At 44.7% G+C, this 23,388-nt stretch overlaps 1 protein-coding gene across 4 annotated transcripts; it reads left to right on the top strand.

Moving 5' to 3' along the window:
* The first annotated feature begins 10,798 nt into the window (after positions 1–10,798).
* LOC123043336 (uncharacterized) lies at positions 10,799–20,231 on the top strand. 4 transcript variants are annotated; one of them, XM_044465753.1, is made up of 24 exons: positions 10,799–11,045; positions 13,289–13,512; positions 13,633–13,738; positions 14,358–14,459; positions 14,544–14,603; positions 14,729–14,807; positions 14,977–15,127; positions 15,216–15,339; positions 15,454–15,631; positions 15,747–15,775; positions 16,199–16,347; positions 16,428–16,530; positions 16,632–16,727; positions 16,813–16,868; positions 17,061–17,184; positions 17,425–17,487; positions 17,574–17,633; positions 17,841–18,002; positions 18,737–18,807; positions 18,894–18,987; positions 19,151–19,284; positions 19,372–19,455; positions 19,561–19,666; positions 19,782–20,231. In XM_044465753.1, the coding sequence occupies exons 1-24, from the start codon at positions 10,857–10,859 to the stop codon at positions 19,824–19,826; spliced, it is 2,589 nt and encodes an 862-aa protein (XP_044321688.1). In that variant the 5' UTR covers positions 10,799–10,856; the 3' UTR covers positions 19,827–20,231. The 4 variants fall into 4 exon arrangements, 3 of the variants coding, with proteins under 3 accessions (XP_044321688.1, XP_044321689.1, XP_044321690.1); XM_044465754.1 differs by having other exon boundaries at positions 10,824–11,045; positions 11,632–13,512; XM_044465755.1 differs by lacking the exon at positions 10,799–11,045 and adding an exon at positions 11,052–11,804.
* The last annotated feature ends 3,157 nt before the right edge of the window (positions 20,232–23,388 follow it).

Below are 23,388 nucleotides of genomic sequence, written 5' to 3'. Positions count from 1 at the left end.
GGGACTAAACCTAACAGACAAGACACGGCGTCATGCAAGACGTAGGTAACCAAACACGCCCCTAGTGCTTGAAGACTGGATCCTATTCCATCATACTTGTTCCTAGAAACTTTTGCATTGCTGTTCGGCATATATTACAAACACTTGCTCTTTTACAAGCTTTTGAATTCAGTTTAATCTTGCCTCAGGTCATGGCCAGAAATAGACATGCCCATGTATTAGACATTAAGGTCCACCTGCTTGAGAGCCCATGACATAGTTGGCGATGACAAGCTGGTTGAGTTCGACCAACTTGACGTTTGAATTTGCCCAGACTCCACACAATATCAGCGGGCGATCGAGGGATCTCAAGCCAACGCAGCCAACACTGAAATGCACTAGCTGTGCTCAAACTGAGAACTCCACTTTCTACACAAGAAGTGATGCACCATCTTTCCAGTTGTTGGGCCAATGCTAGTTGTCTCCCAAAGTTAACACAAACTTGTAATGCATTTTACTCAATTGGTTTTCCTCAGACTTCTGCCACGATGATCTTATGTAGCGCCTCTCGAGGACGAAGTGCTACCCTATTTCCCAATACTTCCTGGTCCTATCATATCTTTGTGTTTCAATGTCATTGCCAAAGGAAAAGCTTGCCTCTTGCAACATGTCAATATTATGTGGTGTATATATATAGCACTACTGTCCCCTAAATATAAATATATATGGTTAATGTGTATAGCAAATGTACTTCCACACATGTAGACGACTTCATATCCTACTGCTCATTTATTCTGCCCCTTAATGCGTTAAGTAAGAAAAATGAGTTTCCATTATATTTCTTTGCTTGGGCTAGCTACTGAGAATTCTAAATTCACAGGCTATTCGAATTTTTTGATGTAGAGTCCAGTCAGTTTCAAAGGGCTAATCAAGCTGTCGTCAAGGTCATTCATGTGAACATGCATGTGATTTCTTATGAATTAAACGTAGTTTTTCAATCCGAGCTCTTTTCTAATAAAGCTTAATTACGGGAAATCCACTTCTGAGCCCAGGTTTATTGGATACCCCCACAATTTTGCTGCATCTCATCTAAAAAGAAATATTGTGGAGCTAATCTCAAGTTCATGCGATTGTACACTGATAGTTTTTGTGTGCTACTACTTTGAACCAATCTTGAGACTGCTAGCAAGATCAAACGGCAAATCAACCTCACTAGAGGTAATATTGTTCAGAAGAAATCAATAATAATTTTTAGAAGAAATCAATAAAATCAATCAAACGACACCATGCATCGACGATGCTAGATCCACCACCTGATGTCCACTAGCTCGTTGCACATGAACATGTCATCCAATATTCGCTACCATACCAACATTGAACTACTACGATTTCATATTATGATCATTGTATTTTCTGATGGCTCTTAATCCTACCACCTTCCGTTTAGACTGCTTTGCTAAAGAACTCCGTGTTTCTAGCTTACAACTTGTAAACTTAGTGTTTGATATAACTTGGTATATATAAGTTTCCTGACTGATGAAGACTCGAGTTTGTGGTAAGTTCACTCATCCTCGTCCACTATCACTCAAATTTGGGACTAACAACCCTATGAAAGTCACAAATAAACTATTGCCCTTCTTCCTATATCCTTGCGGGAAGAACTTTCGATCTATTTATCATTTACAACCACGGTGCATAGAACACCAGAATTATCAAAAATTACAACCAGATAGATAGACCAACTAGCGACACTTACTAGCAATGCCATAGCCCGACAAACCATATAAGAGCTCTACAGCCAAGCGCATCAAACCCATCTCAAATGCCAGGCCGGGCCGACCGGTCATTGACCGGTCAAAAAAACCGACCCACCCTTGCGCCTCAAACCGGTTTCAAACGCCTGGGCTGTCCGGTGCCCCTCATATCCAGCCAAAATATAAGGCGGATAAGGGGCGGCCCGCGCATGCTCTGGTGCGTCTGCCGCGTCAGCCCAACCTACCACTGATCCCATGATGTCCCCACAAAAAAATCCAATCCGTCCCCTCTCTGAACCCTAGCTCAGTCCACTCTCCTCTCTCGCTCCGTCCCCTCCTCTCCGCTCTGATTCCGATCGAATCTTGTGACATGGCAAGCTTAGGCAGCCACTCAATCAGGCTCTGACCTTGATATCGACGAGGAGCTGGCCCTATGCATTGCGTTGGAGCGGTTGAAGGTGGAGACTGGTGGTAGCTCCGGATCTGCACTGTCGCCGCTGCCGCACCGATGCAACGCGGATGTTGGAGCTGGCACCTTCCGGCCCGCGCGTCGTTCGCTCCACCACCGTGACGTCCCCTTTCCCTGCCGGTCACTGCTGCACGCAGGGTGCGGCCGATGCTAGTTCCTGCTCCGCCGGCCTGCACGTGCACACCGGAATCTGTGGCGCTTGTCGCCTGCTGTGAGAGGCAGCGAGCAAGGGAGAGGGACGCGGCGACAACCACAGCTCCACCCCCTCCGATGACGACCAAGATCCACCACCAGCCGGATTGCTAAAGCTGCGCCGACGACCAAAAGGGCAAATGCCCGGCGAGAAAGTGGTGATCATGCTCCACATCCGTTTAAATTATCGCTTTTAGTTGTTTATAAGTTAAGAACTTGTCCAGCGATGAACAGTGATGATCTTTTGGATGATGTAGTGGGGTTTATGTTCATTTCGTTATCCGTTTCATGCCGATTTGTTTGTCCGTTGTTTGATCACGTACAACAATTCATCACTTTGCATGCGTAGTATGGATATAGAGTGCCAGATATGAGGTACACAGATGTGAAATGTATTATTTGAGGCATGACGGATCACGCGTCCACAGGCGTTTGAGAGTCCATATTTACCAAGTCCGGCTGTAGATACTCTAAGTACACAAGTGGTGTCTTCCACGCATGGTGTGTTACCAAAACCCTGCGGGTGTAGCCATTCGGAGAATCTTTTGAAAACCTTGAACACTGAAACTGCACAATTTTACTTTTCCCCATATGTTATGTTCCCTTCGCAAAATAAGTGTTATTTTCTAGGGGTTTTTTTTGGAACGAAGTCGTTAGAAGCGTCCGGCTTTAAATTAGTAAAGCCCATAAGGCAACAGGTTCAACCGAATACAAACTTATCATACTAAAGAAAGTATCAACGGTCCACGACTAGCACGGGGTAGGCCATAAGGTTCATCGCGACGTCAATATTACAGCCATCCAAACAGACCAGCGCAACGACCTAGCTAACAGACTTGCCACAAAAGTCACTCCAAAAACATCTTCAGCTCGCCGGATCCTATCTTGCGTGCGCCTGAATCGCCTTGATGCGCGCCATGGCTTCTGTCATGCGCTCAGCATCGCGCTCCTTCCCCAGAGGGGTCCACATCTGCAAAAATAGGTGGCATTTGAAGATCACGTCTGCAGGATGGTGAGGAAATTTTTTTCTCGATCGTAATCTTGTTACGAGTTGTCCAAATAGCCCATAGCAGCGCCCCTACGCAGCGCCAAGCTATTCTACTTGTAATCCCTTTTGTGGACTTGAGGATGGAGACAAGTTGGTGCCCTGAGGCAGGGTTCCAGTCCGTGTGGAAGGCCTCCTAGCCGCACTCCACGCGAACCTGGCCAAATGACATCTAAAAAATACATGGTTCGCATCTTCACCTAGTCCGCAAATCGCGCAAGTACCGTCAGCCGGACCATTTCGTTTGGCCACATTATCTGATGTAGGCAGCCTATTCATAAGCATTTGCCACATGAAGATTTTTATCTTCAAAGGCAGGCCTGCCTTCCACATCCCCTTAGCTATATCAAGCGCTGGCCCTTCAGTGAGCTTGTTATACAGGGACTTAACCGAAAATTTTCGCGAAGCAGTCAAGCTCCACTCAACCGTGTCAAGCGTCGTCCCTAGACGGTTGACACCGATCTGCTGTATCAGCCATCCCAAGACGCACGCTCTTCGTTCGTAAGGGACCGCATAAAGAGGATTGTCGGAGGATCAGTTCGGATTGCCTCCCCAACTAAGACGTTAGTGTTAGTGGCTATCCGGTATAGGTTGGGGTGGCTTTGCCAAAGGGGGGATGCACCTAGCCAATGGTTGAGCCAAAACCGGGCTGATTGGCCATTGTTAATCTAAAATTTGGCCCCAATGTCAAAAGCCGGCTGCACCGCTTGGAGCCCTCTCCAAAACACGGAGCCGTTGGCCGAGGCAGTGAAGGGGTTCCCGTTCGGGAAGTACTTGGCCCTTAACAGCCTCGCCCAGAGCCCCGACTCATCTTGGGCCAACCGCCACCACCATTTGGTAAGGAGGGCGACGTTCATCAGTTTGGAATTGAGTATTCCCAATCCTCCATATTTTTTTGGCCTACAAACAGCCGCCCATTTGACTAGGTGGTATTTCCTCTTGATTCCAGTTCCTTCCCAAAAGAACCTGGCTCTCGGAGTGTCTAGCTTAGCGTGAACGCCGTTAGCTAGTAGGAACATCCCCATTGTGAAAAGAGGAAGAGAAGAGAGGCTCGAGTTCGTTAGAATAAGCCTTGCGGCAGAGGACATTAATCTCCCACGCCACGGGCTTACCCTGTTGGCCACTTTCCCGTACAGGGGCTCCCACTCAAAAATCGAAAGTTTGCGGTGAGATATAGGAAGCCCAAGCTACTTAATTGGAAAGCTCCCCAGCTTGCAATTAAGTAGGTTTGCGACACGTGTGTTGTGTTGGTCTTCCATCCCCATGGTAATGACCTCACTCTTAAGAAAGTTAATCTTGAGTCCGGAGAGGAGCTCAAAAGCTAAAAGCAAGAGCTTTATCGTAGCAATACTATGTTCGTCCGGGTTAAACAGCAGCAAAGTGTCGTCTCCATATTGGAGGTGTGTCACACCACCTGGAATGAGGTGTGGGACAAGCCCCTTGATGTGTCCCACCTCCCTGGCCTTGGACAGCAGGGCAGCCAAAGCATCCGCCACAAAGTTAAAGACGAGAGAGGAGACGGGGTCGCCTTGTCTAAGGCCTCTCCTATTACGAAAGAACTTACCCATATCTCCATTTACAATAACCGAGGTGTTGCCACTCGAGATTAGATGCATGATCCGGTGGACGAACCCTGGCTCAAAACCCTTTTTGAGGAGGATCTCCCGTACAAACTCCCAGTTTACACGGTCGAACGCTTTTTCGAAATCTAGTTTGAGGATGACACCCTGGCCCCGCGAACGTTTCAACTCATGGATTATCTCCGTAAGGGCAATAGGCCCTTCCAAGATGTTCTTGCCTTTAAGGAAAGCGGTCTGGCTAGTGCTAATGACACGTTGAGCGACCGGCGCTAACCTAGAGGCATAGGCCTTGGCACATATCTTGAAAGGAACGTTTATGAGCGTGATCGGACGGAACTGCTTAATTGAATCCGCCCCTTTAACCTTGGGGATCAAGCATATAGCCCCATAATTGAGACGCGACAGGTCCACCGAACCAAGGGCGAAACCATTGAGAATCGCTAGAAACAAGACCCTAAGCATCGGCCAAAACCGTTTGAAGAACTCCACCGGCCAGCCATCCGGTCCAGGAGCCATGTCGTTCTTCATACCAGCTAGCGCACGATCGAGCTCTTGGGGCGAAAAGGTCACCATCAAGGCGTCGTTTTCCTGCTGTGAAACACGCTCGTGCAAACCCCATAAGTCTTCCCTGAGACTTAAACTCTTTGCTTCGGCTGTTCCCAACAGCTGGACGAAGAAATTGAAGATGTGCTTAACTATTTCATTTTGGGTGACCAGGGTCCCTCCCTCCGACTGAAGCCTAAGAATCGTGCTCTTGCTCTTACGGCCATTAGCATAAGCGTGGAAGTAACCCGTGTTGGCATCGCCTTTCACGACCCACTTGACGCCGCCCCTGCGGCGCCAATACTCCTCCTCCACCCTGAGAATAGCCAGGACTTGGTGCTCTAAGGAGTGTCTATACTCCCATTCGTCCCCAGAGAAGGATCTCACATCCGCCTGCGCGTCTAGGAGAGCGATTTCATCCACGATGCGCTCCCTAACCCTTTTAGATTCGCTGCCATGATTGGCCCCCCAACCCCTGAGGAAAGCCCGCAAGGCGGCAGCCGCAGAGGACCAGAACTCTACTGGTCCTCGTTGGCGGCCAACCTGGTTACCAATCAAGGACCAGCGATCCGTGACAAGTTGGCAGAAACCTTCATGTTCGAACCACGCAGTCTCGAAGAAGAATCTACGGCTACGACGCACACTTTCCTCCGCTGAGGATAGGATCAGAGGAACGTGGTCTGATCCAATGCGCGTTTCAGCCACTAAGGTACAGCGGGGAAACAAGACCTCCCAGTCACTTGAACAAAAAACACGGTCAAGTACACATCGCACTGGCTCCCGCTGTTTGTTCGTCCAAGTGTATCTTGCCCCTGTACGCGCAATCTCTCTAAGAGCAGCGGCCGCGATGGCATTATTGAACAAGGACACCCTAGCCCAGTCAATGTTGTCAATGCTCTTGTCCGCCCCCGAGCGGATCAAGTTAAAATCGCCTCCCACCAGAACTGGTAAGTTGGACGCTTGTTTGGCCCCGACCAGAGCTGTGAGTTCTCCCAAGAACTCAAGAGACCTCGCATGATTAGCCGGCCCATACACACTTACGATCACCCAAGAGGCAAGGGAAACCCGGTGACGAACAGTGGCAGCGATATAAAACGAACCAGATTCCCACAGAATAACGTCGCAAGCGTCTTTATTACAGCCCATCAATTGACCACCAGAAAGGCCCACGGAAGGAGTCCAGAACCAATCAAAATGCTGGAGCGGATCGTACGCCAAAAGATCTCTAAACGAAAAATCGGCCTTAATCGTCTCCTGGAGCGCGACAAAGTCGATGCATTCTTTGGACATATACTCTCGTAATTGTGTACGCCGCCCCACATGCCCGCAACCGCGGATATTCCAGAAGATGTATCGCATCAGATGATCCGGTTGTGCAGGCGAACTCCACGGGAGCTAACCGCCTTGGCCACTCGCTTCCTAGCCGGCGCCCGGCTGGAAGAGGGTAAGTCCGAGGCCACCCCGGCCTCGTCTCCCTCGATGGGCAGAGCGACAACACCAGCCCCTACTGGTGCTGAAGACTGGCCGTCCACGGGCTGAACCGCCCCGCCCCTGGCAGCAGCAGCCGCAAGGGCGGCCTGAGCTTCTTCACGCGTGCGCACTAACGGAATAATGTCCAAAGTCGAAGAATCTAGCGCAACGCCACTATCGTGAAGAATCTCAGCAAGATGCTCGTGGGAAAAAGCATTCAGAATCTTAAAAGAAGGGGTAGGGTTACCTGCAACATCCATGTTTTTGTCAGCAGCACGGAGCTTGGCACTTTCCAGAGAAGTCATGTCCCCAAGCTTGGCCTTGGCGCGTGCGCTTGGAGCCCGAGACGCCGCCGGGGTTGCCCTTGAACGCTTTTGCCTTGGCTGCCGGCCCTGAAGCCACCAAAGTCGCCCCCAACTCGCCCCCCAGCGCCGCCGCCGACCCCGCTGCAGCCGTGTCCACCATCTAGCACCCAGCCTTCCGCCCAGCAGTCTTCTTGGCCTGGCGGCCGTAGCCGCTCGACAGGCGCCTTTCCGAGGCCGGAGTGGGGACCGAGTCCATGAGGACGCAGTCCAACCCCGAGCCCCCTCCGCCCTCTAGAGAGGCAGGCAAGGCCTCGATCTCCATGGCCACCAGCGACAGAGGCATTGTCACATTCCCAAGCACTTCGAAGGACGGGTCCAGAGAGCGAGCAAGGGGGGGAAGGCTTACGGTCGTGTCCTGAGTCGCGATCACCCCCAGTTTCTCCCAAGTCTCAGTATCTATTGAAGTGTCTTGGATGCTATCTTCATGCTCGTCTGCCAGCTCTCCCATCACCGCATCTTGGCCAACCACCCTCGCACCGGAGCCAGCCGCCTCCTTCTGTGGCACCACCGACGAAGTTATGGGCACAATCGCACCAGTGGCAGCCACCTTGGAGGAATTGCCCGCGTGTGGCCCAGGCTTGTGAGGCCCGCCCTTGCCATGCTGGCTGTCAGGCGGGGGAGCGGAGGGGCCCGCCCTCGGAGCCCCTCCCCCGACCCCCAGCCGCCATGGCAGCTGCTCCAGCTCAACCCTGATCTGGTACCCTTTGTGGTTGAACCAGACCTCCACTGTGCCATTCAGCTTGGCCGGAGTCTTGCAAGCCAGTGTCATCCTCACCGGATCCAATTTAATGATGGAGAGCTCATCGACCATGATAGGCCGCCCCAACATCTTGAAATCCTCCTTGATTCGCTCGATCTTGCGATGTTTCTCAGGGATCCCATGAAGCCGCACCCATGCTTCTGGCATCACCATTGGTGGGATCACCTCGTGCACCACATCTCGCACCCTAGCGGTGATGTCGTGAATAGAGAGGAACTTGCCACTTGTCCGAGCCATATGGAGGAGATCTGCAGAGGGGAAAACCACCATGAAATCGTCTTCACCCACTTGAGTGACTTGCCAGTCCCAATCCCCCGTGACCATGTGGTTGAGCTCTTGCTTGAGGACCCGCAGGTTCAGGCGGCCCGGCTCTGCAGAGAGAATCGCAGCATTGCCGACCGAGAGCTTCCGTGGACCCTCAGACTCTGCCTCCTCTTTGAACTGCAGACAGAAGAAGCCCTCCCCTGAAATTGCGCTTCCCATGATCTCCAGGCTTGGCTGCCGACCCCTCGTCGGACAGTGCGCAGATGCATGTCCCTCTTCCTTGCATAGCACACATAAGGGCTGAAATTTGCACTTGGACTGATAGTGACCTAGCCTTCTGCACTTGAAGCACTCCACATCCAGCGCCTCCGATGCGTCCTCCACCGGAATGGGCTCGCCCGCTGTGCCCTTCACACCAGGGGGAAGAGACACCGCCAGAGGTTCGGTCGCCGCCCTGGGCTTCTTGGCCAGAGGATCCCCATGGCCACCACCATAGTTGGGGAGATCCGCTGGCTTGCGCTCAAGCTCCCGGCGCCGAGCCATCTCCTTTTTCTTCTTTCTTCGCTCCTGCTGCTGGATCCACCAAGGGGGAGGAGGACCCCAATCCCCCTCGCGCCCCTCTTGCTCGTGGCTCCGCTCAGATCTGCCGCTCGGTCTTGCACGCATCTCCTTCTTCGCCTTCTCCCACAGGTCGCGCTCACGCCACCGCTCCCCATCCGAGACCGGAGGATACATCGGCGTCTTCTCCGCATGCCGCCCGCTCATCACCGCCGCCGCAAACGAAATGGAGAGAGGAGGTGGGGAGATGGGATGGATGGAGCGAGCGAGGTGAGCCCAGCGTCGCACCTCTTTTCTGGATGCAGGAAACCCTAGCGAGGGGTCGAGGCATCCGCGGCGCAGCCATAAATAAGCGCCAGCACTGGGCCGAGGCCGAGGTAGGCCCGACGCGGGCCGGTCATAACCAACAGGCCCACATAGAGCTAGCCCCCCGGGCCCAGGAGGCACACTGTCCCCCACTTGACTTGGGCCGCCGACCCCCACCGGCCTTGGTGAGTGGGCCGGCCCACGGTCTACCTGCCCCTCGACGGCCCCGGTCCCAGTGTCGGCAACCCTAGCCTCAAGGGAGACAGATCCATCCGCCGCTGCCTGTGGCACGGCCGCCGTCGCCGCCAGCACCCGACCGACCACCGCCGACGCCGGCAGGCACGGCCACTCCACCTCCGAGTCCACTGGAGCCAGGAGTGCAGCCGCCGCCCTCTCCCGGATGCCCCGCGCGGCACCCCCAGGAGACGCCGATCCCCTGCCCGGAGTCAAAGAGGGTCTCCATGCACGGACTGCGACCTCGCGCGACCCCGTCCGCCCGGAGCGAAACGGCGGCGCGCCCTCGCGGCGCCGCTCCCCTGCACGTGCGCACATGCCACAAAATCACCCAGCGACGGCCTCGCCGGCGCCAGATTCCCAGCCTCCGCCGCCGAATCCACGTCCTCCTCGTCCTCCGAATCGAACTCGGCCAGCGCCTAGAAGCGGCCTCCCACTGACGCCAGCGCCGCGCCTGCCCCCATGGCCGGCCCCACCATCGGCGGAGAGGAGCTAGCGCCTCGCCGGACCACCTCCCAGCCCTCGCTGGCCGGAGCCAAAGGCGACCGGGGCGGGGAGCCCGGGCCGTCTCCAGGAGGAGAGCCTAACGGTCCGCTCATTTCGAACCTGTTATTTTCTAGGTAACCGGAGCACTAAACAAAAACAATGGACATGAAATGGATCACTGAGCATGGACGCGCTGGACAACCAACAGCCACATCCTGCAGCTACACGATTCTGAGCACACAGTTTATTTTTTAGCTCACTGAGCAGACAGATAAAAATATCCAGGGAAAGACCGAAGGATGTGGGCCGTCGTCCTCAGAAGATCCGTATGTCCATGCGCGTGTTGGCCCACGCTCTTCATCGAGCTGCCAACTGCAGCGGCAGATGCATGTGCGAGTTGCCAAGAAGAGACGGAATGCATGTGAGCCATTTCTGGCGTGTCCCGTTTCTTAAAAGATTTCAAATCAGATCGGATCACAGAGGTTGTATTACGTGAAGGCATGGCTTGCAAGTTGTACGCGGCTATTGCGTCCCTGCTGCCACGAGGATCCTCACTCTCAACATGCATGTCGATTATGCTTCAGACTTTCAGTACTACTCCCTCTGTTTCCAAATAGTTGTCTTTCTAGGCATTTCAAATAGACTCAATATACAGATGTATGTAGACATATTTTAGAATGTAGATTCACTCATTTTGTTTCGTATGTAGTCATTTATTGAAACCTCTAGAAAGACAAAATATTTAGGAACGGAGGGAGTATATATGTACTGTACTATATATAATAACAGGTAGGTTGTGATAGGACATCAAAAATCCACCCAAGTGACCACCTAGAGGAAGAGCTAGCGAGATGAGAGTTGCGGTGGTGGGAGCCGGGTTGAGCGGGCTGGCAGCGGCGCAGGAGCTCGCGGCGAGCGGCGGCGCTCGCGTGACTGTGTACGAGAAGGAAGACTGGCTTGGCGGGAGTGCCAGGACCGTGCCCGTCGACGACGGCGCCGGCCTCGTCCACCTCGACCTTTGCCCCATGGTCTTCAACCAGGTGTAGTACTTCTTTCATCCTGCATTAATTCAGTGATTCTCTCACTCTATTCAATAATTTAGTGATCCCCGTCTTGTGTCATGGCAAAATCTTTTAACCCGATTAGATTCGAACAACCTGATACAAGGACAGGGCGAGTTTCACTGGAATCTCACTACATCTAGGTTCTTAACAGTCGACATTCAGAGGTTGCAGCGGATAATGACAATAAAATTTGGAATTAAAAGATTCCACCAAAAACTAAAATATTCATGTGGTATCTTCGGAGGAGAGTTGTGCTAACCAAAGACAACCTCACCCGTAGCAATTGGCCCTTTAGCAAGAAATTTAGTTTTTGTACTCATGACGAGACAATAAAATGCCTCTTTTTCCGGTGCTAGTTTGCGCGTTCTACATGGTCAGTCATTCAAATATCGTCCAATTTGTATCCGCCAAAAAATGTTGCCTATATTTTTGGTCATTGATTGACAGTATTATAAATAGGTTCACAACGTGGATAAGGGTGGGAGCATATGCCTTGTTACTGTCGCTCTCGCTGTGTAGAAATGATTTGGTTTGTAGAAGCAAAAACACTTCTCCTTTGCAGGTTATTTTCCGCTGTATGCACTGGCTTCATACGTGGTGTATTCTACATCGAACGAAGTATAAACCGTTGTTCAAGGCGGTGTGTATGAGGTTGGAGATGGTGGCCATGGAGGTTTTTACCCAACATGGATGGTAGCATAACTCCGGATCGGTCCACCGCCTCCTTCAAGATAGGCATAGTGTCGGTCCTATATGAATTTTCTGCTGCTGATATGTTGTTTTATATTTTCTTTTGTCAGATTGTCGGTCTTTGGCCATGTGCATCTTAGTTGTGCAGAGACCGTGTGTTGCTTATCATGCTATATATCCGCTTGATGCTACATTTTGAGTTAATAAAAGTGCCTTTTATCAAAAAATAAAACTACTCCCTAGAGCATGTCCAGATAGACAACTAGAAGTACTCTAATTAGATCATCTACTTTTTTGGGACTAATTATATCATCTAGTTGAAGTGACTTCACATACTTTATTTCATATATATACCCCACAACCAGTTAGTACATAGGATCCCACAAGTAAATAACCCGACAAGAATATGATAATCTTATTTTGCCAAATACACATGTTATCGTTCCTACCTAGGGAAGGCACGTCTATTGTATTATTAATAAGGATAAGGCTCATTTGACTCGAAGGATTTCATAGCATTTTTAGAGAATTTGTATTGATCCTAATCTTAGGAGTCAAAGTACTAAGAACCATTCAACTAACTGAATTCAAAATATTGTCAAAATTAGTTTAACTAATGGAAAATATCCATATACTCCCTTCATTCCATAATTTAGTGCATATAGATTTTTTAAAAAGTCAAACCTCATAAATTTTGACAAAGTTTGTTGAGAAAGAGATTTACATATAGAATGTCAAACATACATCATTAGATTAATCATGAGATTTAGTTTCATATTTTATATATTTGGTACTATAGATATGAAATATTTTCTCTGTAAAATCGATCAATGTTGCAAAGTTAGTTTTTTTAAGAATTTTGTAAGCCCTACATTATGGAATGAAGGGAGTGTTACAAAAAAAGAAAGAAAAATTGCATGCACCTCAATATAAATTTAAAGTAATAACATGAAATATCTACATTTAAAACCATTTTGATATATTTATTTTCAGTTAAAACATTTTAAAAATATTTTCAAAATTGGCTTAGCTATTGACAAATATTTCTATAATGCAAAAGTAAAAAATATTCGTATGTTTAATTTGAAATGTTCATTTGATGTATAAAAATGTCCCATTATACGTTTTATGTATTGTAAAATAGAGTTCATGTTTTTCAAAAGAGGGATCATGTTTTTGAAAATAGTTATCCATGCATGTATATATGAATAACAAAAAAAATGTAAAATGTACACAAATACAAGAAGAGAAAAGAAAGTAAATACATAAACAAATAAAAGGATAAAACAATTGTATTTTGTTTACATAAGCTAATGATTATGTTGGAAATGGAATTTCACTTCTTTCACATTTGTACCTATATAATGATATTTAGGTATGCCTATCATCTTAACTACTATGACTCGTAACAGAATGTTTAACCTCTTAATGAACACAAAATATATTTTAGACATTTTAAACATGTGTTAAACTGTGATAAAAAAACATGTGTTAAACTTGTTATAGTGTTATATTATGCATTGAACCAGGCAACATGTCCCAACATGATGCAATTGTTAGAGTTTCTCGGGTTGGAAATTGAAAGAACGGAGATACCTTTCTCGGTGAGCATAAAATTGGATAATGGAAGCCAATGCTACTGGAGCACTAGCAATGGTATCTCAAGCCTTTTGGCACAAAAGAGCAATGCATTACGGCCTAGCTTTTGGTGCATGATCCGTGAGATAATTAAGTTCAAGACCGACGTGCTCAGGTAAGCAATCCAGTCAACTGGTTATCTTGATTGAACCAAAGTTAAAAACTTACTGTACATATTTTTGTGGCATGTTATGTGCAGTGATTGATTAATTTATTGTCTGCTTTGGAATTGAAGGTACCTGGATTATTATGAAAGTAACCCTGATCTTGATCAAAATGAAACTTTGGGGCAATTTGTTCAGTCGCATGAATATTCACACCTTTTTCAAGAAGCTTATCTTGTACTATTTCGAACCGACTTACTTCCTTTTTATTTAACTAGCAATTATTTATGGATTTCCCCCTAATTTTGATTTAAAATGTTTGAATTCAACCTTCTTATTGACTTTCAAATCTTTTATTATTCTTGTCATTCCAAGCTAGAAAGGAGTATACTCACATTATGGAGCTGCAATTACTTTTTATACTGACATTTTAGAAAAAAACATCAAACTGATATATTTTCATAGAATAGTAGATATTATAGACTCCCCATGATAGGTTTACAATATTTAGATTGGCAAAGCTTTATAACTTTTCATATATGCTATTTAGGAGGTCAGCAGGTTTGAAACAGAGAAATTTCCACCAAAAAGAAATCTATCTCCCCCGGAAAGAAAAAATATTTCTAGAAATATCGATTTGAATGCTGATTTCCTAAGAAAATATAACTTAATTAATTAATGCATATGAGAAAAAAAAATACGCTTGTTATTTAGATCTGAACCCAATATTTTCTATGAATATAGTTTTCTTTAAAGAGTGCATTTCCATTTTATTTTTACTATTGTAAACTTCGATTTTACATTTGGATATGTGTGTGTGTGTGTGTGTGTGTGTGTGTGTGTGTGTGTTCTGCAGATTCCTATATGCACATCTGTTTGGTGTTCTCCATCACAAGGAGTTCTGGGGTTCTCTGCTGTCTCTGTGCTGTCATTTTTCCGAAACCATGACCTTTTTCAGGTGAACTTTGTTCGGACACATATGTTACTTTAACATTGCTGTCATGGTTGTGCATTTGAAGGCTAACTAATTTATTTTGTTCAGTTGTTTGGGCACCCTGAGTCCTTCATTGTCAAGGGTTGTTTGCAGTCATTTGTAGACAAGGTATGTTGGCTCTCAGCCCATACAAAGTTAGCATCGTTATATAGTTGGAATAGATCATTCGAACATGATATTATTAAAAACTTTAGCATTGCTGACCGAGGAATGCAACCATTGCGCACTCGCAGGTAAGAGTGGAACTAGAAGGCATGGGTTGTCGAATTAAGACCAGCTGTGCAGTCAAATCTGTTTCATGTGATGACGGAGGTACATGTTTTTTTATTTCATCTGGATGGCGATTGAACAACTTACAGGCTGTTTGGTTCTTAAGTAGTGTCGTTCTTTCTGTAATTTGGTTCATATATACTTGCCTACACAAATGATTTTTCATCTTGTTATGGACGCACTTGATGACACATTGTTCCATTGCTCGCAGGTGGTTATAGAGTCCAAGAGGAGGATGGTTCAGAAGAAATTTATGACAAAGTCATACTTGGGATTCATGCTCCAGCTGCTCTGAAAGTACTAGGTGCTGAAGCTACACATGAGGAATTGAGAATTCTTGGTGCTTTTCAGTATGTCTGCAGGTAATGCGTGCCTTTCATTAGTGGATGAATAATAGATCTTAGTGTGATCTGATATATCTATTGACTGCTGAAAATTTTTATGTTACAGTGATGCATACCTCCACTGTGATAAAAGTTTGATGCCACAAAATTTATCTGGATGGAGCGCCTGGAACTTTCTGGGGGAAACAAGCAGGGATATGTTTGTTACCTACTGGCTAAACCTGATTCAGGTACATCCTATGATTTTTATATGCATGATAAATTTATAATACATAAATTTAAATGGTGGCATATACATAGAGGGGTTGCTAATTTTAGCATATTTGCTTTATCTGGCCTTCTAGAACATTGAATCTGCTAAGACATTCCTTGTGACGATCAATCCACCTCGTGTTCCGGATCATGTACTACTTAAATGGTGTGTGAGCCATCCTGTTCCGTCTGTGGCTGCTGTGAACGAATCTATGCAGCTTGATCAGATCCAGGGGAAGAGAGGAATATGGTTCTGTGGGGCATATCAAGGTAACTTCTTAGAGTGTAAATAAGAAGGCATTTGTTCTACAACTATTGCCATTTATGGTTGAAATGAGCTAAAAGAAAACTAGTTCTTAATTGTCTCATCTGCCTTGAATCACAGGTCATGGTTTCCACGAATACGGACTGAAGGTATTTTCATGCGTACCTAGTCTTTCTGCACCTTTTGAAATAACATGTCTTGCCTATAGAGCCATATACTGTTCTATCCGAGGGATGAGAGGGACAGAACCTGAGGCTTGGATTCGATCTGCACTAGTTAATTTTTCTGATTGCATTATTGCATAACGCTAATGTATATGCCAAGTTGATGACCTCCTTGCTCATATAAACTTATTTCAAACATATGTAATGGTACCTCAGTCTACCTTATTGGTAAAGTAACTAATCCAACCATTTGTTAGCATTAATCAGCTTAACGTCCAAACTACTCGGCTAGTGGCTGGGTCTACCAATACGTCATGTACATTTTAGTGTCACTTGCATTATTAGCCAGAATTTTTCATGTAATAGTTATAACGGTCTGTTTGTGTGGGACATGTCTCATTGGTGTAGGCTGGCAAAGCAGCAGCTCAAGGTGTGCTTGGAAAGAAATGTGACATTCTGGTGATCCCAAAGCAGATAGTCCCATCGTGGACCGAGGCCGGGGCACGTCTTCTGGTAGCAAGATTTCTTAACCGATCGATATCCATCGGAAACTTGATGTCAGTTCTTGTGTCAAGCCGTATGCTAGTTATGCCGCATCTAATTATCTTGATTTCTTACCTTTATAGTTATCTTTCAGATTGCTCGAAGATGGAGGCAGCATGCTTAGCTTCGGAAATGTTAGTTGCAAACACCATGTAAAATCAGTCCTGCGAGTTCATGACCCAATGTTCTATTGGAAGGTATGTGCCTACACATGGGTGCATGCCTGAGGTTTGCTATTGTACTGCACTGCAATTGCTCGATATAATCTTCTCACTCGGACAACTTTGGCATATCTCAGGTTGCAACAGAGTCTGACCTTGGTTTGGCAGATGCCTACATTAACGGTTGGTGCTCTTTTGCTGATAAAAAAGAGGGCCTTCTGAATCTGTTCCTGGTAAAACTATATCATAGTCCAGCTTGGGCTATATCTCCTCATCTTTTTTTTCCTCACATTAAATCTGGGATTCATTTCTCTACAGATTTTTATAGCCAACAGAGATGCACCTAAGAGCAGTAGCAACGTTGTCAGCAAAAGGTTTCAAAACCTTTGATTCTCCACCATGCTCGTTTGACCAAAGTGAAGACTTGTACTCCCTCCGTTCCAAAATAGATGACCCAACTTTGTACTAACTTTGTACTAAAGTTAGTACAAAGTTGAGTCATCTATTTTGGAACTGGGGGAGTACTAAGCAGTAACTAATCATGTCTATAACTGTATTGTTGGCAGGGGTTGGTGGACACCTATGCTTCTAACCGCTGGGCTGGCATCTGCTAAATATTTTTTGCGCCACACCTCAAGGAAGAACTCTGTAACACGAACTCGTCGAAATATCTCACAACACTATGATCTGGTCAGTACACGTGTTTCTTCCATTTTGTCATTACACTAGTGTAACCAGTTTCTTCGCCCCAATTGGTAATATGAGAGTTACTACAGATGCTATTGATTTCTTTGAATCTTAAACTCTATATGTCTGTACCGAACCATCTATGTATATATTTCTGTGGTCCTTGATGCATATTGCCGTAAATCATTATTAACTCACCAATGAGTATTAAAAATTATTTTCCTGTCGTATATGTGTGTTCAGGGCAATGATTTCTTCTCGCTTTTTCTGGACAAAACGATGACATACTCTTGTGGAATTTTCAAGGTTTGTCAATCATGTGGTTTGCTGCTGCAGTTTGTAAACTAACTTCAGTAATGTTGTTAACATAAGGGCTGCAATTAATTTTTTAGAGGGAGGATGAAAGCTTAGAGGAATCCCAGATACGTAAACTGAACCTTCTAATTGACAAGGTAATACAATCATACCTCTAGAGATAATGTCAGGAACATTTAGTTCAGTACTCCCTCTGTATCATAATAGTATAAGACTAATTTTGACACTATGCAGTGTCAAAAAATGTCTTATATTTTGATACAGAGGGAGTACTTACCAGTGAGTTAGAAGGTGTTTCCCTGATCTGATGGTGTTTCAATCTTGTAACTTGCATTTAATCAAAGGCGAAAGTTGAGAGGGATCATTATGTCCTTGACATCGGCAGCGGCTGGGGCAGCTTAGCAATACAAGTGGTCAAGCAAACTGGCTGCAAATACACTGGAATAACATTGTCGGAGGAGCAGCTTAAATATGCTCAGGGAAAAGTTAAAGAAGCTGGCTTAGAGGTTAGTCATGTGCTACTGCTTCCGCTACACGGTATCCAATTTGTTACCTGTTGTGCATAGCGGTATGGAGTCTGAATAGAGAAAGATCAAGAATCCTTTCGACGTTGCGCATTAGCAAATTTATATTTGAAGTGATATAGTTCATTAAATTCATATCATTTCAGAAAAGGTATCTATTTTTTAGATTAGTCAGCAAGCATTTTCATGTATTCATATTGTTTAGTAAAAATAACCATAAGAACATTTTGGGACGAAATGTCAAAGTGAATCTCGATCCAAAACGTGAGATGTATAAAAAAGAAAAAAAAAGCATACATTTAATGTTGATATTTTACCCTCCTCTTTGCATTTCCTTGTATAAGATGCAAATGTCATTGAGAACCGAGCGGTGCTCGGTTAGCTCGCTCCAGCACTAGCCTGTGAGCTCGCAAAGCCACGTTTGAGGTGCAGCCTCCGCACCACTTCTAACTAAACAACATGGAGTTAATTAAGGGAGGGAACAATCCCGCTTTAACCAGTTTCTTTTTTTACAAATGTAATTGCGCTAATATTCTGATAGAATCAGATTACCTTTACTCCCTTTTGTCTAGAAATTCTATCCAATAGAGCATTGTCTAATCAAGTCAACTATTGTTATAGTTTTGGGCCTGCTAGGTATGGGAGTAGGACATTATACGTCAGAATGCACAAATTTTACCTGACAAATATATACTATTTTTCCCACTAATTCTCAGGATCACATAACTTTCCTGCTGTGCGACTACCGTCAGATACCAGCTCGCAAATATGACAGAATCATAAGCTGGTAAGAATACTACAGATATGATCTCGTATATATGTCCATGTATGTGTGGGTGGTAGCAAATTACGTATCCCTCTTCTGTAAATCAGCGAGATGATCGAACATGTTGGCCATGAATACTTGGACGCATTTTTTACCTGCTGCGAGTCTCACTTGGCTCAAGATGGCATTTTTGTCCTACAGATCCGATGCTAATCTTAATTGTTTAACAGCACTAATGCTAAAAATTCACTGAAAATATCTGCCTCTATGAGGAGGTTGTTGGCTCTAATTGCCAACATACCTTAACTTTATTCACTCATGAACTAATTTTCATCTCCATATGTACACTTATGGGTCCATTCAGGCCATCACCATGCCGGACGAACTCTACGAGGAATACATTAGAAGCCCAGGCTTCATAAAAGAATACATTTTCCCTGGGGGTTCACTTCCTTCTTTATCCCGGATAACATCTGTGTCCGCCTCTGCTAGACTCTGGTATGTTTAACATCAGTCGGATCGATGCTTAATTCGATACTAATGGTGGATCAATCTCCACTCACACTGGATACACATTGAGTGCAGCATAGAGCACCTCGAAAATATTAATGGCGACCAGTATTACCTGACTCTGAGGAGCTGGAGGGACAACCTAATGGCCAACAAAGAGTAATTACCACTATGCATCCATTAACCTTGTAAATTCGCCACAAAGTACATATACACATGCATAGTGTTGTCGTGGTATCACTCCTAATTTCTGTCCCTTTGCAGTGAAATTTTGGCACTGGGCTTTGATGACAAGTTCATCCGTGTATGGGAGTACTACTTCATATACTGTGCAGCCGGTTTCAGAACAAGGACACTTGGAGATTACCAGGTGTGTGGACCTATTATATTCTGTGTATATGTGCGTATATGTAGATGACTTCATACTTTTTACTCTATGTATTCACCGGGATGTCGCACTCCCTATGTGTATCTACTGCATGCAGGTTGTGTTTTCTCGTCCGGGCAACAATAAGCTGGCCCTGGCTTGAGAACTGATCCTTGATCCTCTTCACTCAGCTACCAAGCTATGTGTATCTAGCGCTCATCTTAATCCTTGATCCTTGATCTTGTCAGTTCTTTCAAGGTTTGCAGCTGGGCTCCCGGTGGCCTAAGAGTGGTTTTTATCTGTGTTGCTTTAATGGTTCATGTGGTTTGTACGGGCAGTGTGTTCTGCTCATGTATCTTTTGTTGCAAAAATTTCAGTTATTTCCAAAATAGTAGTGTAGTATTGTTGCTCCAGAATCCTATGAGAAAGAGTTAGTTCACCTGTTTTAGCTGTTACCAGATACCAGTTCTTTACCATACTTTTAGCATTGACCCCCTTTCTTCTACCATGTACCTTTTTCTAGAGGTTATAGGAGACGTTGATTATGCTATTGTGCATGATTCCTCAACACGTTATCCAGTTGTTTTGTTCATAATGGAGGTACACTTGCAGCGGAACCAAGAGCTTTTCTAGAAATATAATTCAAGCCACATGACAAATTGTTTACATAATCATCCAATATGAAAGATCATGGTTAGGACAATAGCATTATGGTTCACGCCCCAACATGGATAATAACCTACATCCCGCCACGAGAGTATATTGATACGAGGGATTATGAAGAACAAGAACTGGATTCCATCTACAAAGCTAAGTATTGTGAGAATAGCAATCTAAATGGCCTCTTTCTTTGGCGGGGTGTCCAAGCCCATTTATAGAGAGATCTTATTCGACAAAAAGTGTTCAACCTTTGGAATTATATGATATGATCTAGTCTCCCAACCAACTAAGTCATTATCTTCTAGTTACTATTGGAACCCGTAATTACCACATCCATCGATATCTCTCCCAAATATATACCTACCTGCATCCATCCATATCTCTCCTGAGTACCTACCTTGCCATGACTTGGTGTGGGCCCTGGGGGACTCTAAGCATTTGTAGGTTGACATGGTCTATCTATACCCATGAGTATCCACCTGTGAGTTTAATGCTATTCACAGACAAATGTAAATAATCACTAGTGCAGAACCGGCCTTTAGTGCCGGTTCGTAACGGCCTTTAGTGCTGGTTCTCCAACCGGCACTAAAGAGTGGGGACTAAAGGTCCTCCCCCCTTTAGTACTGGTTCGTCACGAACCGGCGCTAAAGTGCGAACACGTGGCACGAGCCAGGCCCGGGTGCGCGTAGGGCTTTAGTACCGGTTGGTAACACCAACCAGTACTAAATGTTTGGGTGTTTTTTTTAATTTTTGCTTTAGTTTTGTGTTTTCAATTTAATTTAGTGATTGTTTTACATTATAATGAGTTGTTAAATCATTAGGTGAAAGTACCGCAGATTAGTTTTGACTGTGATCAAGTATATATATATATATGCCATATCGATATTATATACTTGATCACCTAATTAGGTGATCAAGTATAATATATATGGATATGGCATATATATAGTTGATCACTTAGGTAGGATCCATCCAGCTGAAACTAATATGTGGGTTCTTTCATTAAATGATATAATAATTACTCATCATATCATCATATTATTAATATAAAACTCTTGCATCATATCATCAACATACTCTAGAGCTAGCTAGCTAAAAATCATCATAGTCGTCATTATCACTATTTAATCATCATAGTCATTACCGCTATCAAATCACCACCAACAGTAGCTTAAAGAAGAAACATTCACTTGTACCAGAAGCAAAAATATTATCGAGTTCAACATGATTGTCATGATATTATAAGCGTTCATATATAACACCACAAAAGCAAATCACTCTTTGAGATTAAGTTTAGAACAAAGAACACGGACATGAAAGGACAAGTACTAAGAGCAGCATGCTAAATCACTCCTGCTAGCTACTCTCTCTCTGGTAAAATAGCATAGAACATGTATAGCTCTCCTGATTCATCAAACTGGAGCATGCAGATGAACCTGTCTCCTAATCGTGGGTTGCGCTTCTCATTGCTGCCCCCTAGTACTTCTCTGTGATCGTTAACAATTTTCCTCTAATCTTTCACTATTAAGCATTTATCGCTTCTAGAAATCCTGAATGCATTAATGTGCAATGCAGGATATCTTGGCCGTAAGCTAACAATTGACATGCGACCTTTAGTCTCGATCCCCTGAGGCACAACTGTCATCGAGAGTCCCTGTTGAAGAACATCGTATAGTACTTAATTAATATACTTAGCAATGAAAGTTTAGCAAAAATATTATGTATGCAAAAGATGCACTAAGGACAAATTGTAAAAATCTTACCATCATTCCTAAATAGATGTGACCGTAGTTCAATACCATCACTATTGGTCACACATTTTGAGTACTAACATTTCTAAGTGCAGGAAGAAAATTTGTCTTGACAGTATGAAGATCCTCAAGCCATGAAACATAATGACTTATCTCCTCGCAGTTTAGTTCAGCTCCGGGACAATAGTAGGTCCTGTCTACCAAGCGCCGGACATGTTTGGTTGAATGGAGATAAGCTGTCAATATAAATTATAGTTGTCAATTATTTTTGAATAAGCAATATGAAAGTCAAGAATATAGTTGAGAAGAACTCACATAATGGTAGAATTGGAGGCGTCTGCACATTGACCCATATGTCTCTATTACCTTCAATATCATCTTCCGGACGAATATCAAAGGTGATAACCATACCAGGCTCAAATGCATAAGTTTTGCATAGTGCTTGCCAAGTTTTGCATTCAAAATAGGTGTATGTGTGTGCATTGTATAGTTTGACGTTGAAAGTATAACCATGCTCAGTTTTCAGGTAAACTCTCTTTACCTCCATAGCTTCAATATCATTGAAACCTATCTTATCCAAGACAAAAATTCTTGCATGGCAGGGGATGCGCTAGTAGAATAGTGAAAATTAAAAATTATAAGTCAGGCAAATGAAGCATATATATAAGTCATGCTTAATTACAAAAACAAACACTTGTCGTTGTGACTTACTGTATCAAATTTGAAGGTCTCATCCAGCTTGATGCTGAATCGCCTATCATCAACAAGGAAATTTCTGTCGCACTGGCCACGCTGGTCTTCACAGTATTCGCACATAATGAATTTTTTTCCGTCGTCAGACGACATTTCCTATGTTCATATAGGCGAAACATTAAACACTTACTAATTTAACTAATTCAACTAAGCATTTAAGAAAAATAAACTAGTTATATTAATTCAAACAATCTCATATACCTAAATTTTAATTAGTTCAAATAATCTCATATTCCTAAATTTTCTTGCTAAAAATAAACTAGTTCTATTAATTCAACTAGTTCAACTAAGCATTTACTAAAAATAAACTAGTTCTAATTCATCTAACATTAACATTTCTACCATTCTAAAAATAAACTAGTTATATTAATTAATTCATCTAAACAATAGGAAACAGAAAATAAGTAAAAAAATATGTGTGTCCGTGTGTGTGTATGTGTGTATACGTTCATGTGTGTAGTGTACATGTGTGTGTGTATGTGTGTGTGTATGCGTGTGCGTATGTGTGTGTGTATGTGTGTGTGTGTGTGTGGTACGATCGAGCGGGCATATGGGCGGCGG

The sequence above is a fragment of the Triticum aestivum genome, chromosome 2B, assembly GCF_018294505.1.
Source record: "Triticum aestivum cultivar Chinese Spring chromosome 2B, IWGSC CS RefSeq v2.1, whole genome shotgun sequence".
Lineage (NCBI taxonomy): Eukaryota > Viridiplantae > Streptophyta > Magnoliopsida > Poales > Poaceae > Triticum > Triticum aestivum.
The sequence above is the reverse complement of the archived record's forward strand: the minus strand, read 5'-3'. Positions and strand labels throughout refer to the sequence as shown.

Bases quoted from the DNA above. Each gene is read 5' to 3' on its own strand.
- LOC123043336 (XM_044465753.1), top strand. From the start codon at position 10,857: ATGAGAGTTGCGGTGGTGGGAGCCGGGTTGAGCGGGCTGGCAGCGGCG. The intron at 14,604-14,728 runs GTATGTTGGCTC...GCGCACTCGCAG, and splicing joins TGCAGTCATTTGTAGACAAG to GTAAGAGTGGAACTAGAAGG. The intron at 19,285-19,371 runs GTATGTTTAACA...CATTGAGTGCAG, and splicing joins TCCGCCTCTGCTAGACTCTG to CATAGAGCACCTCGAAAATA.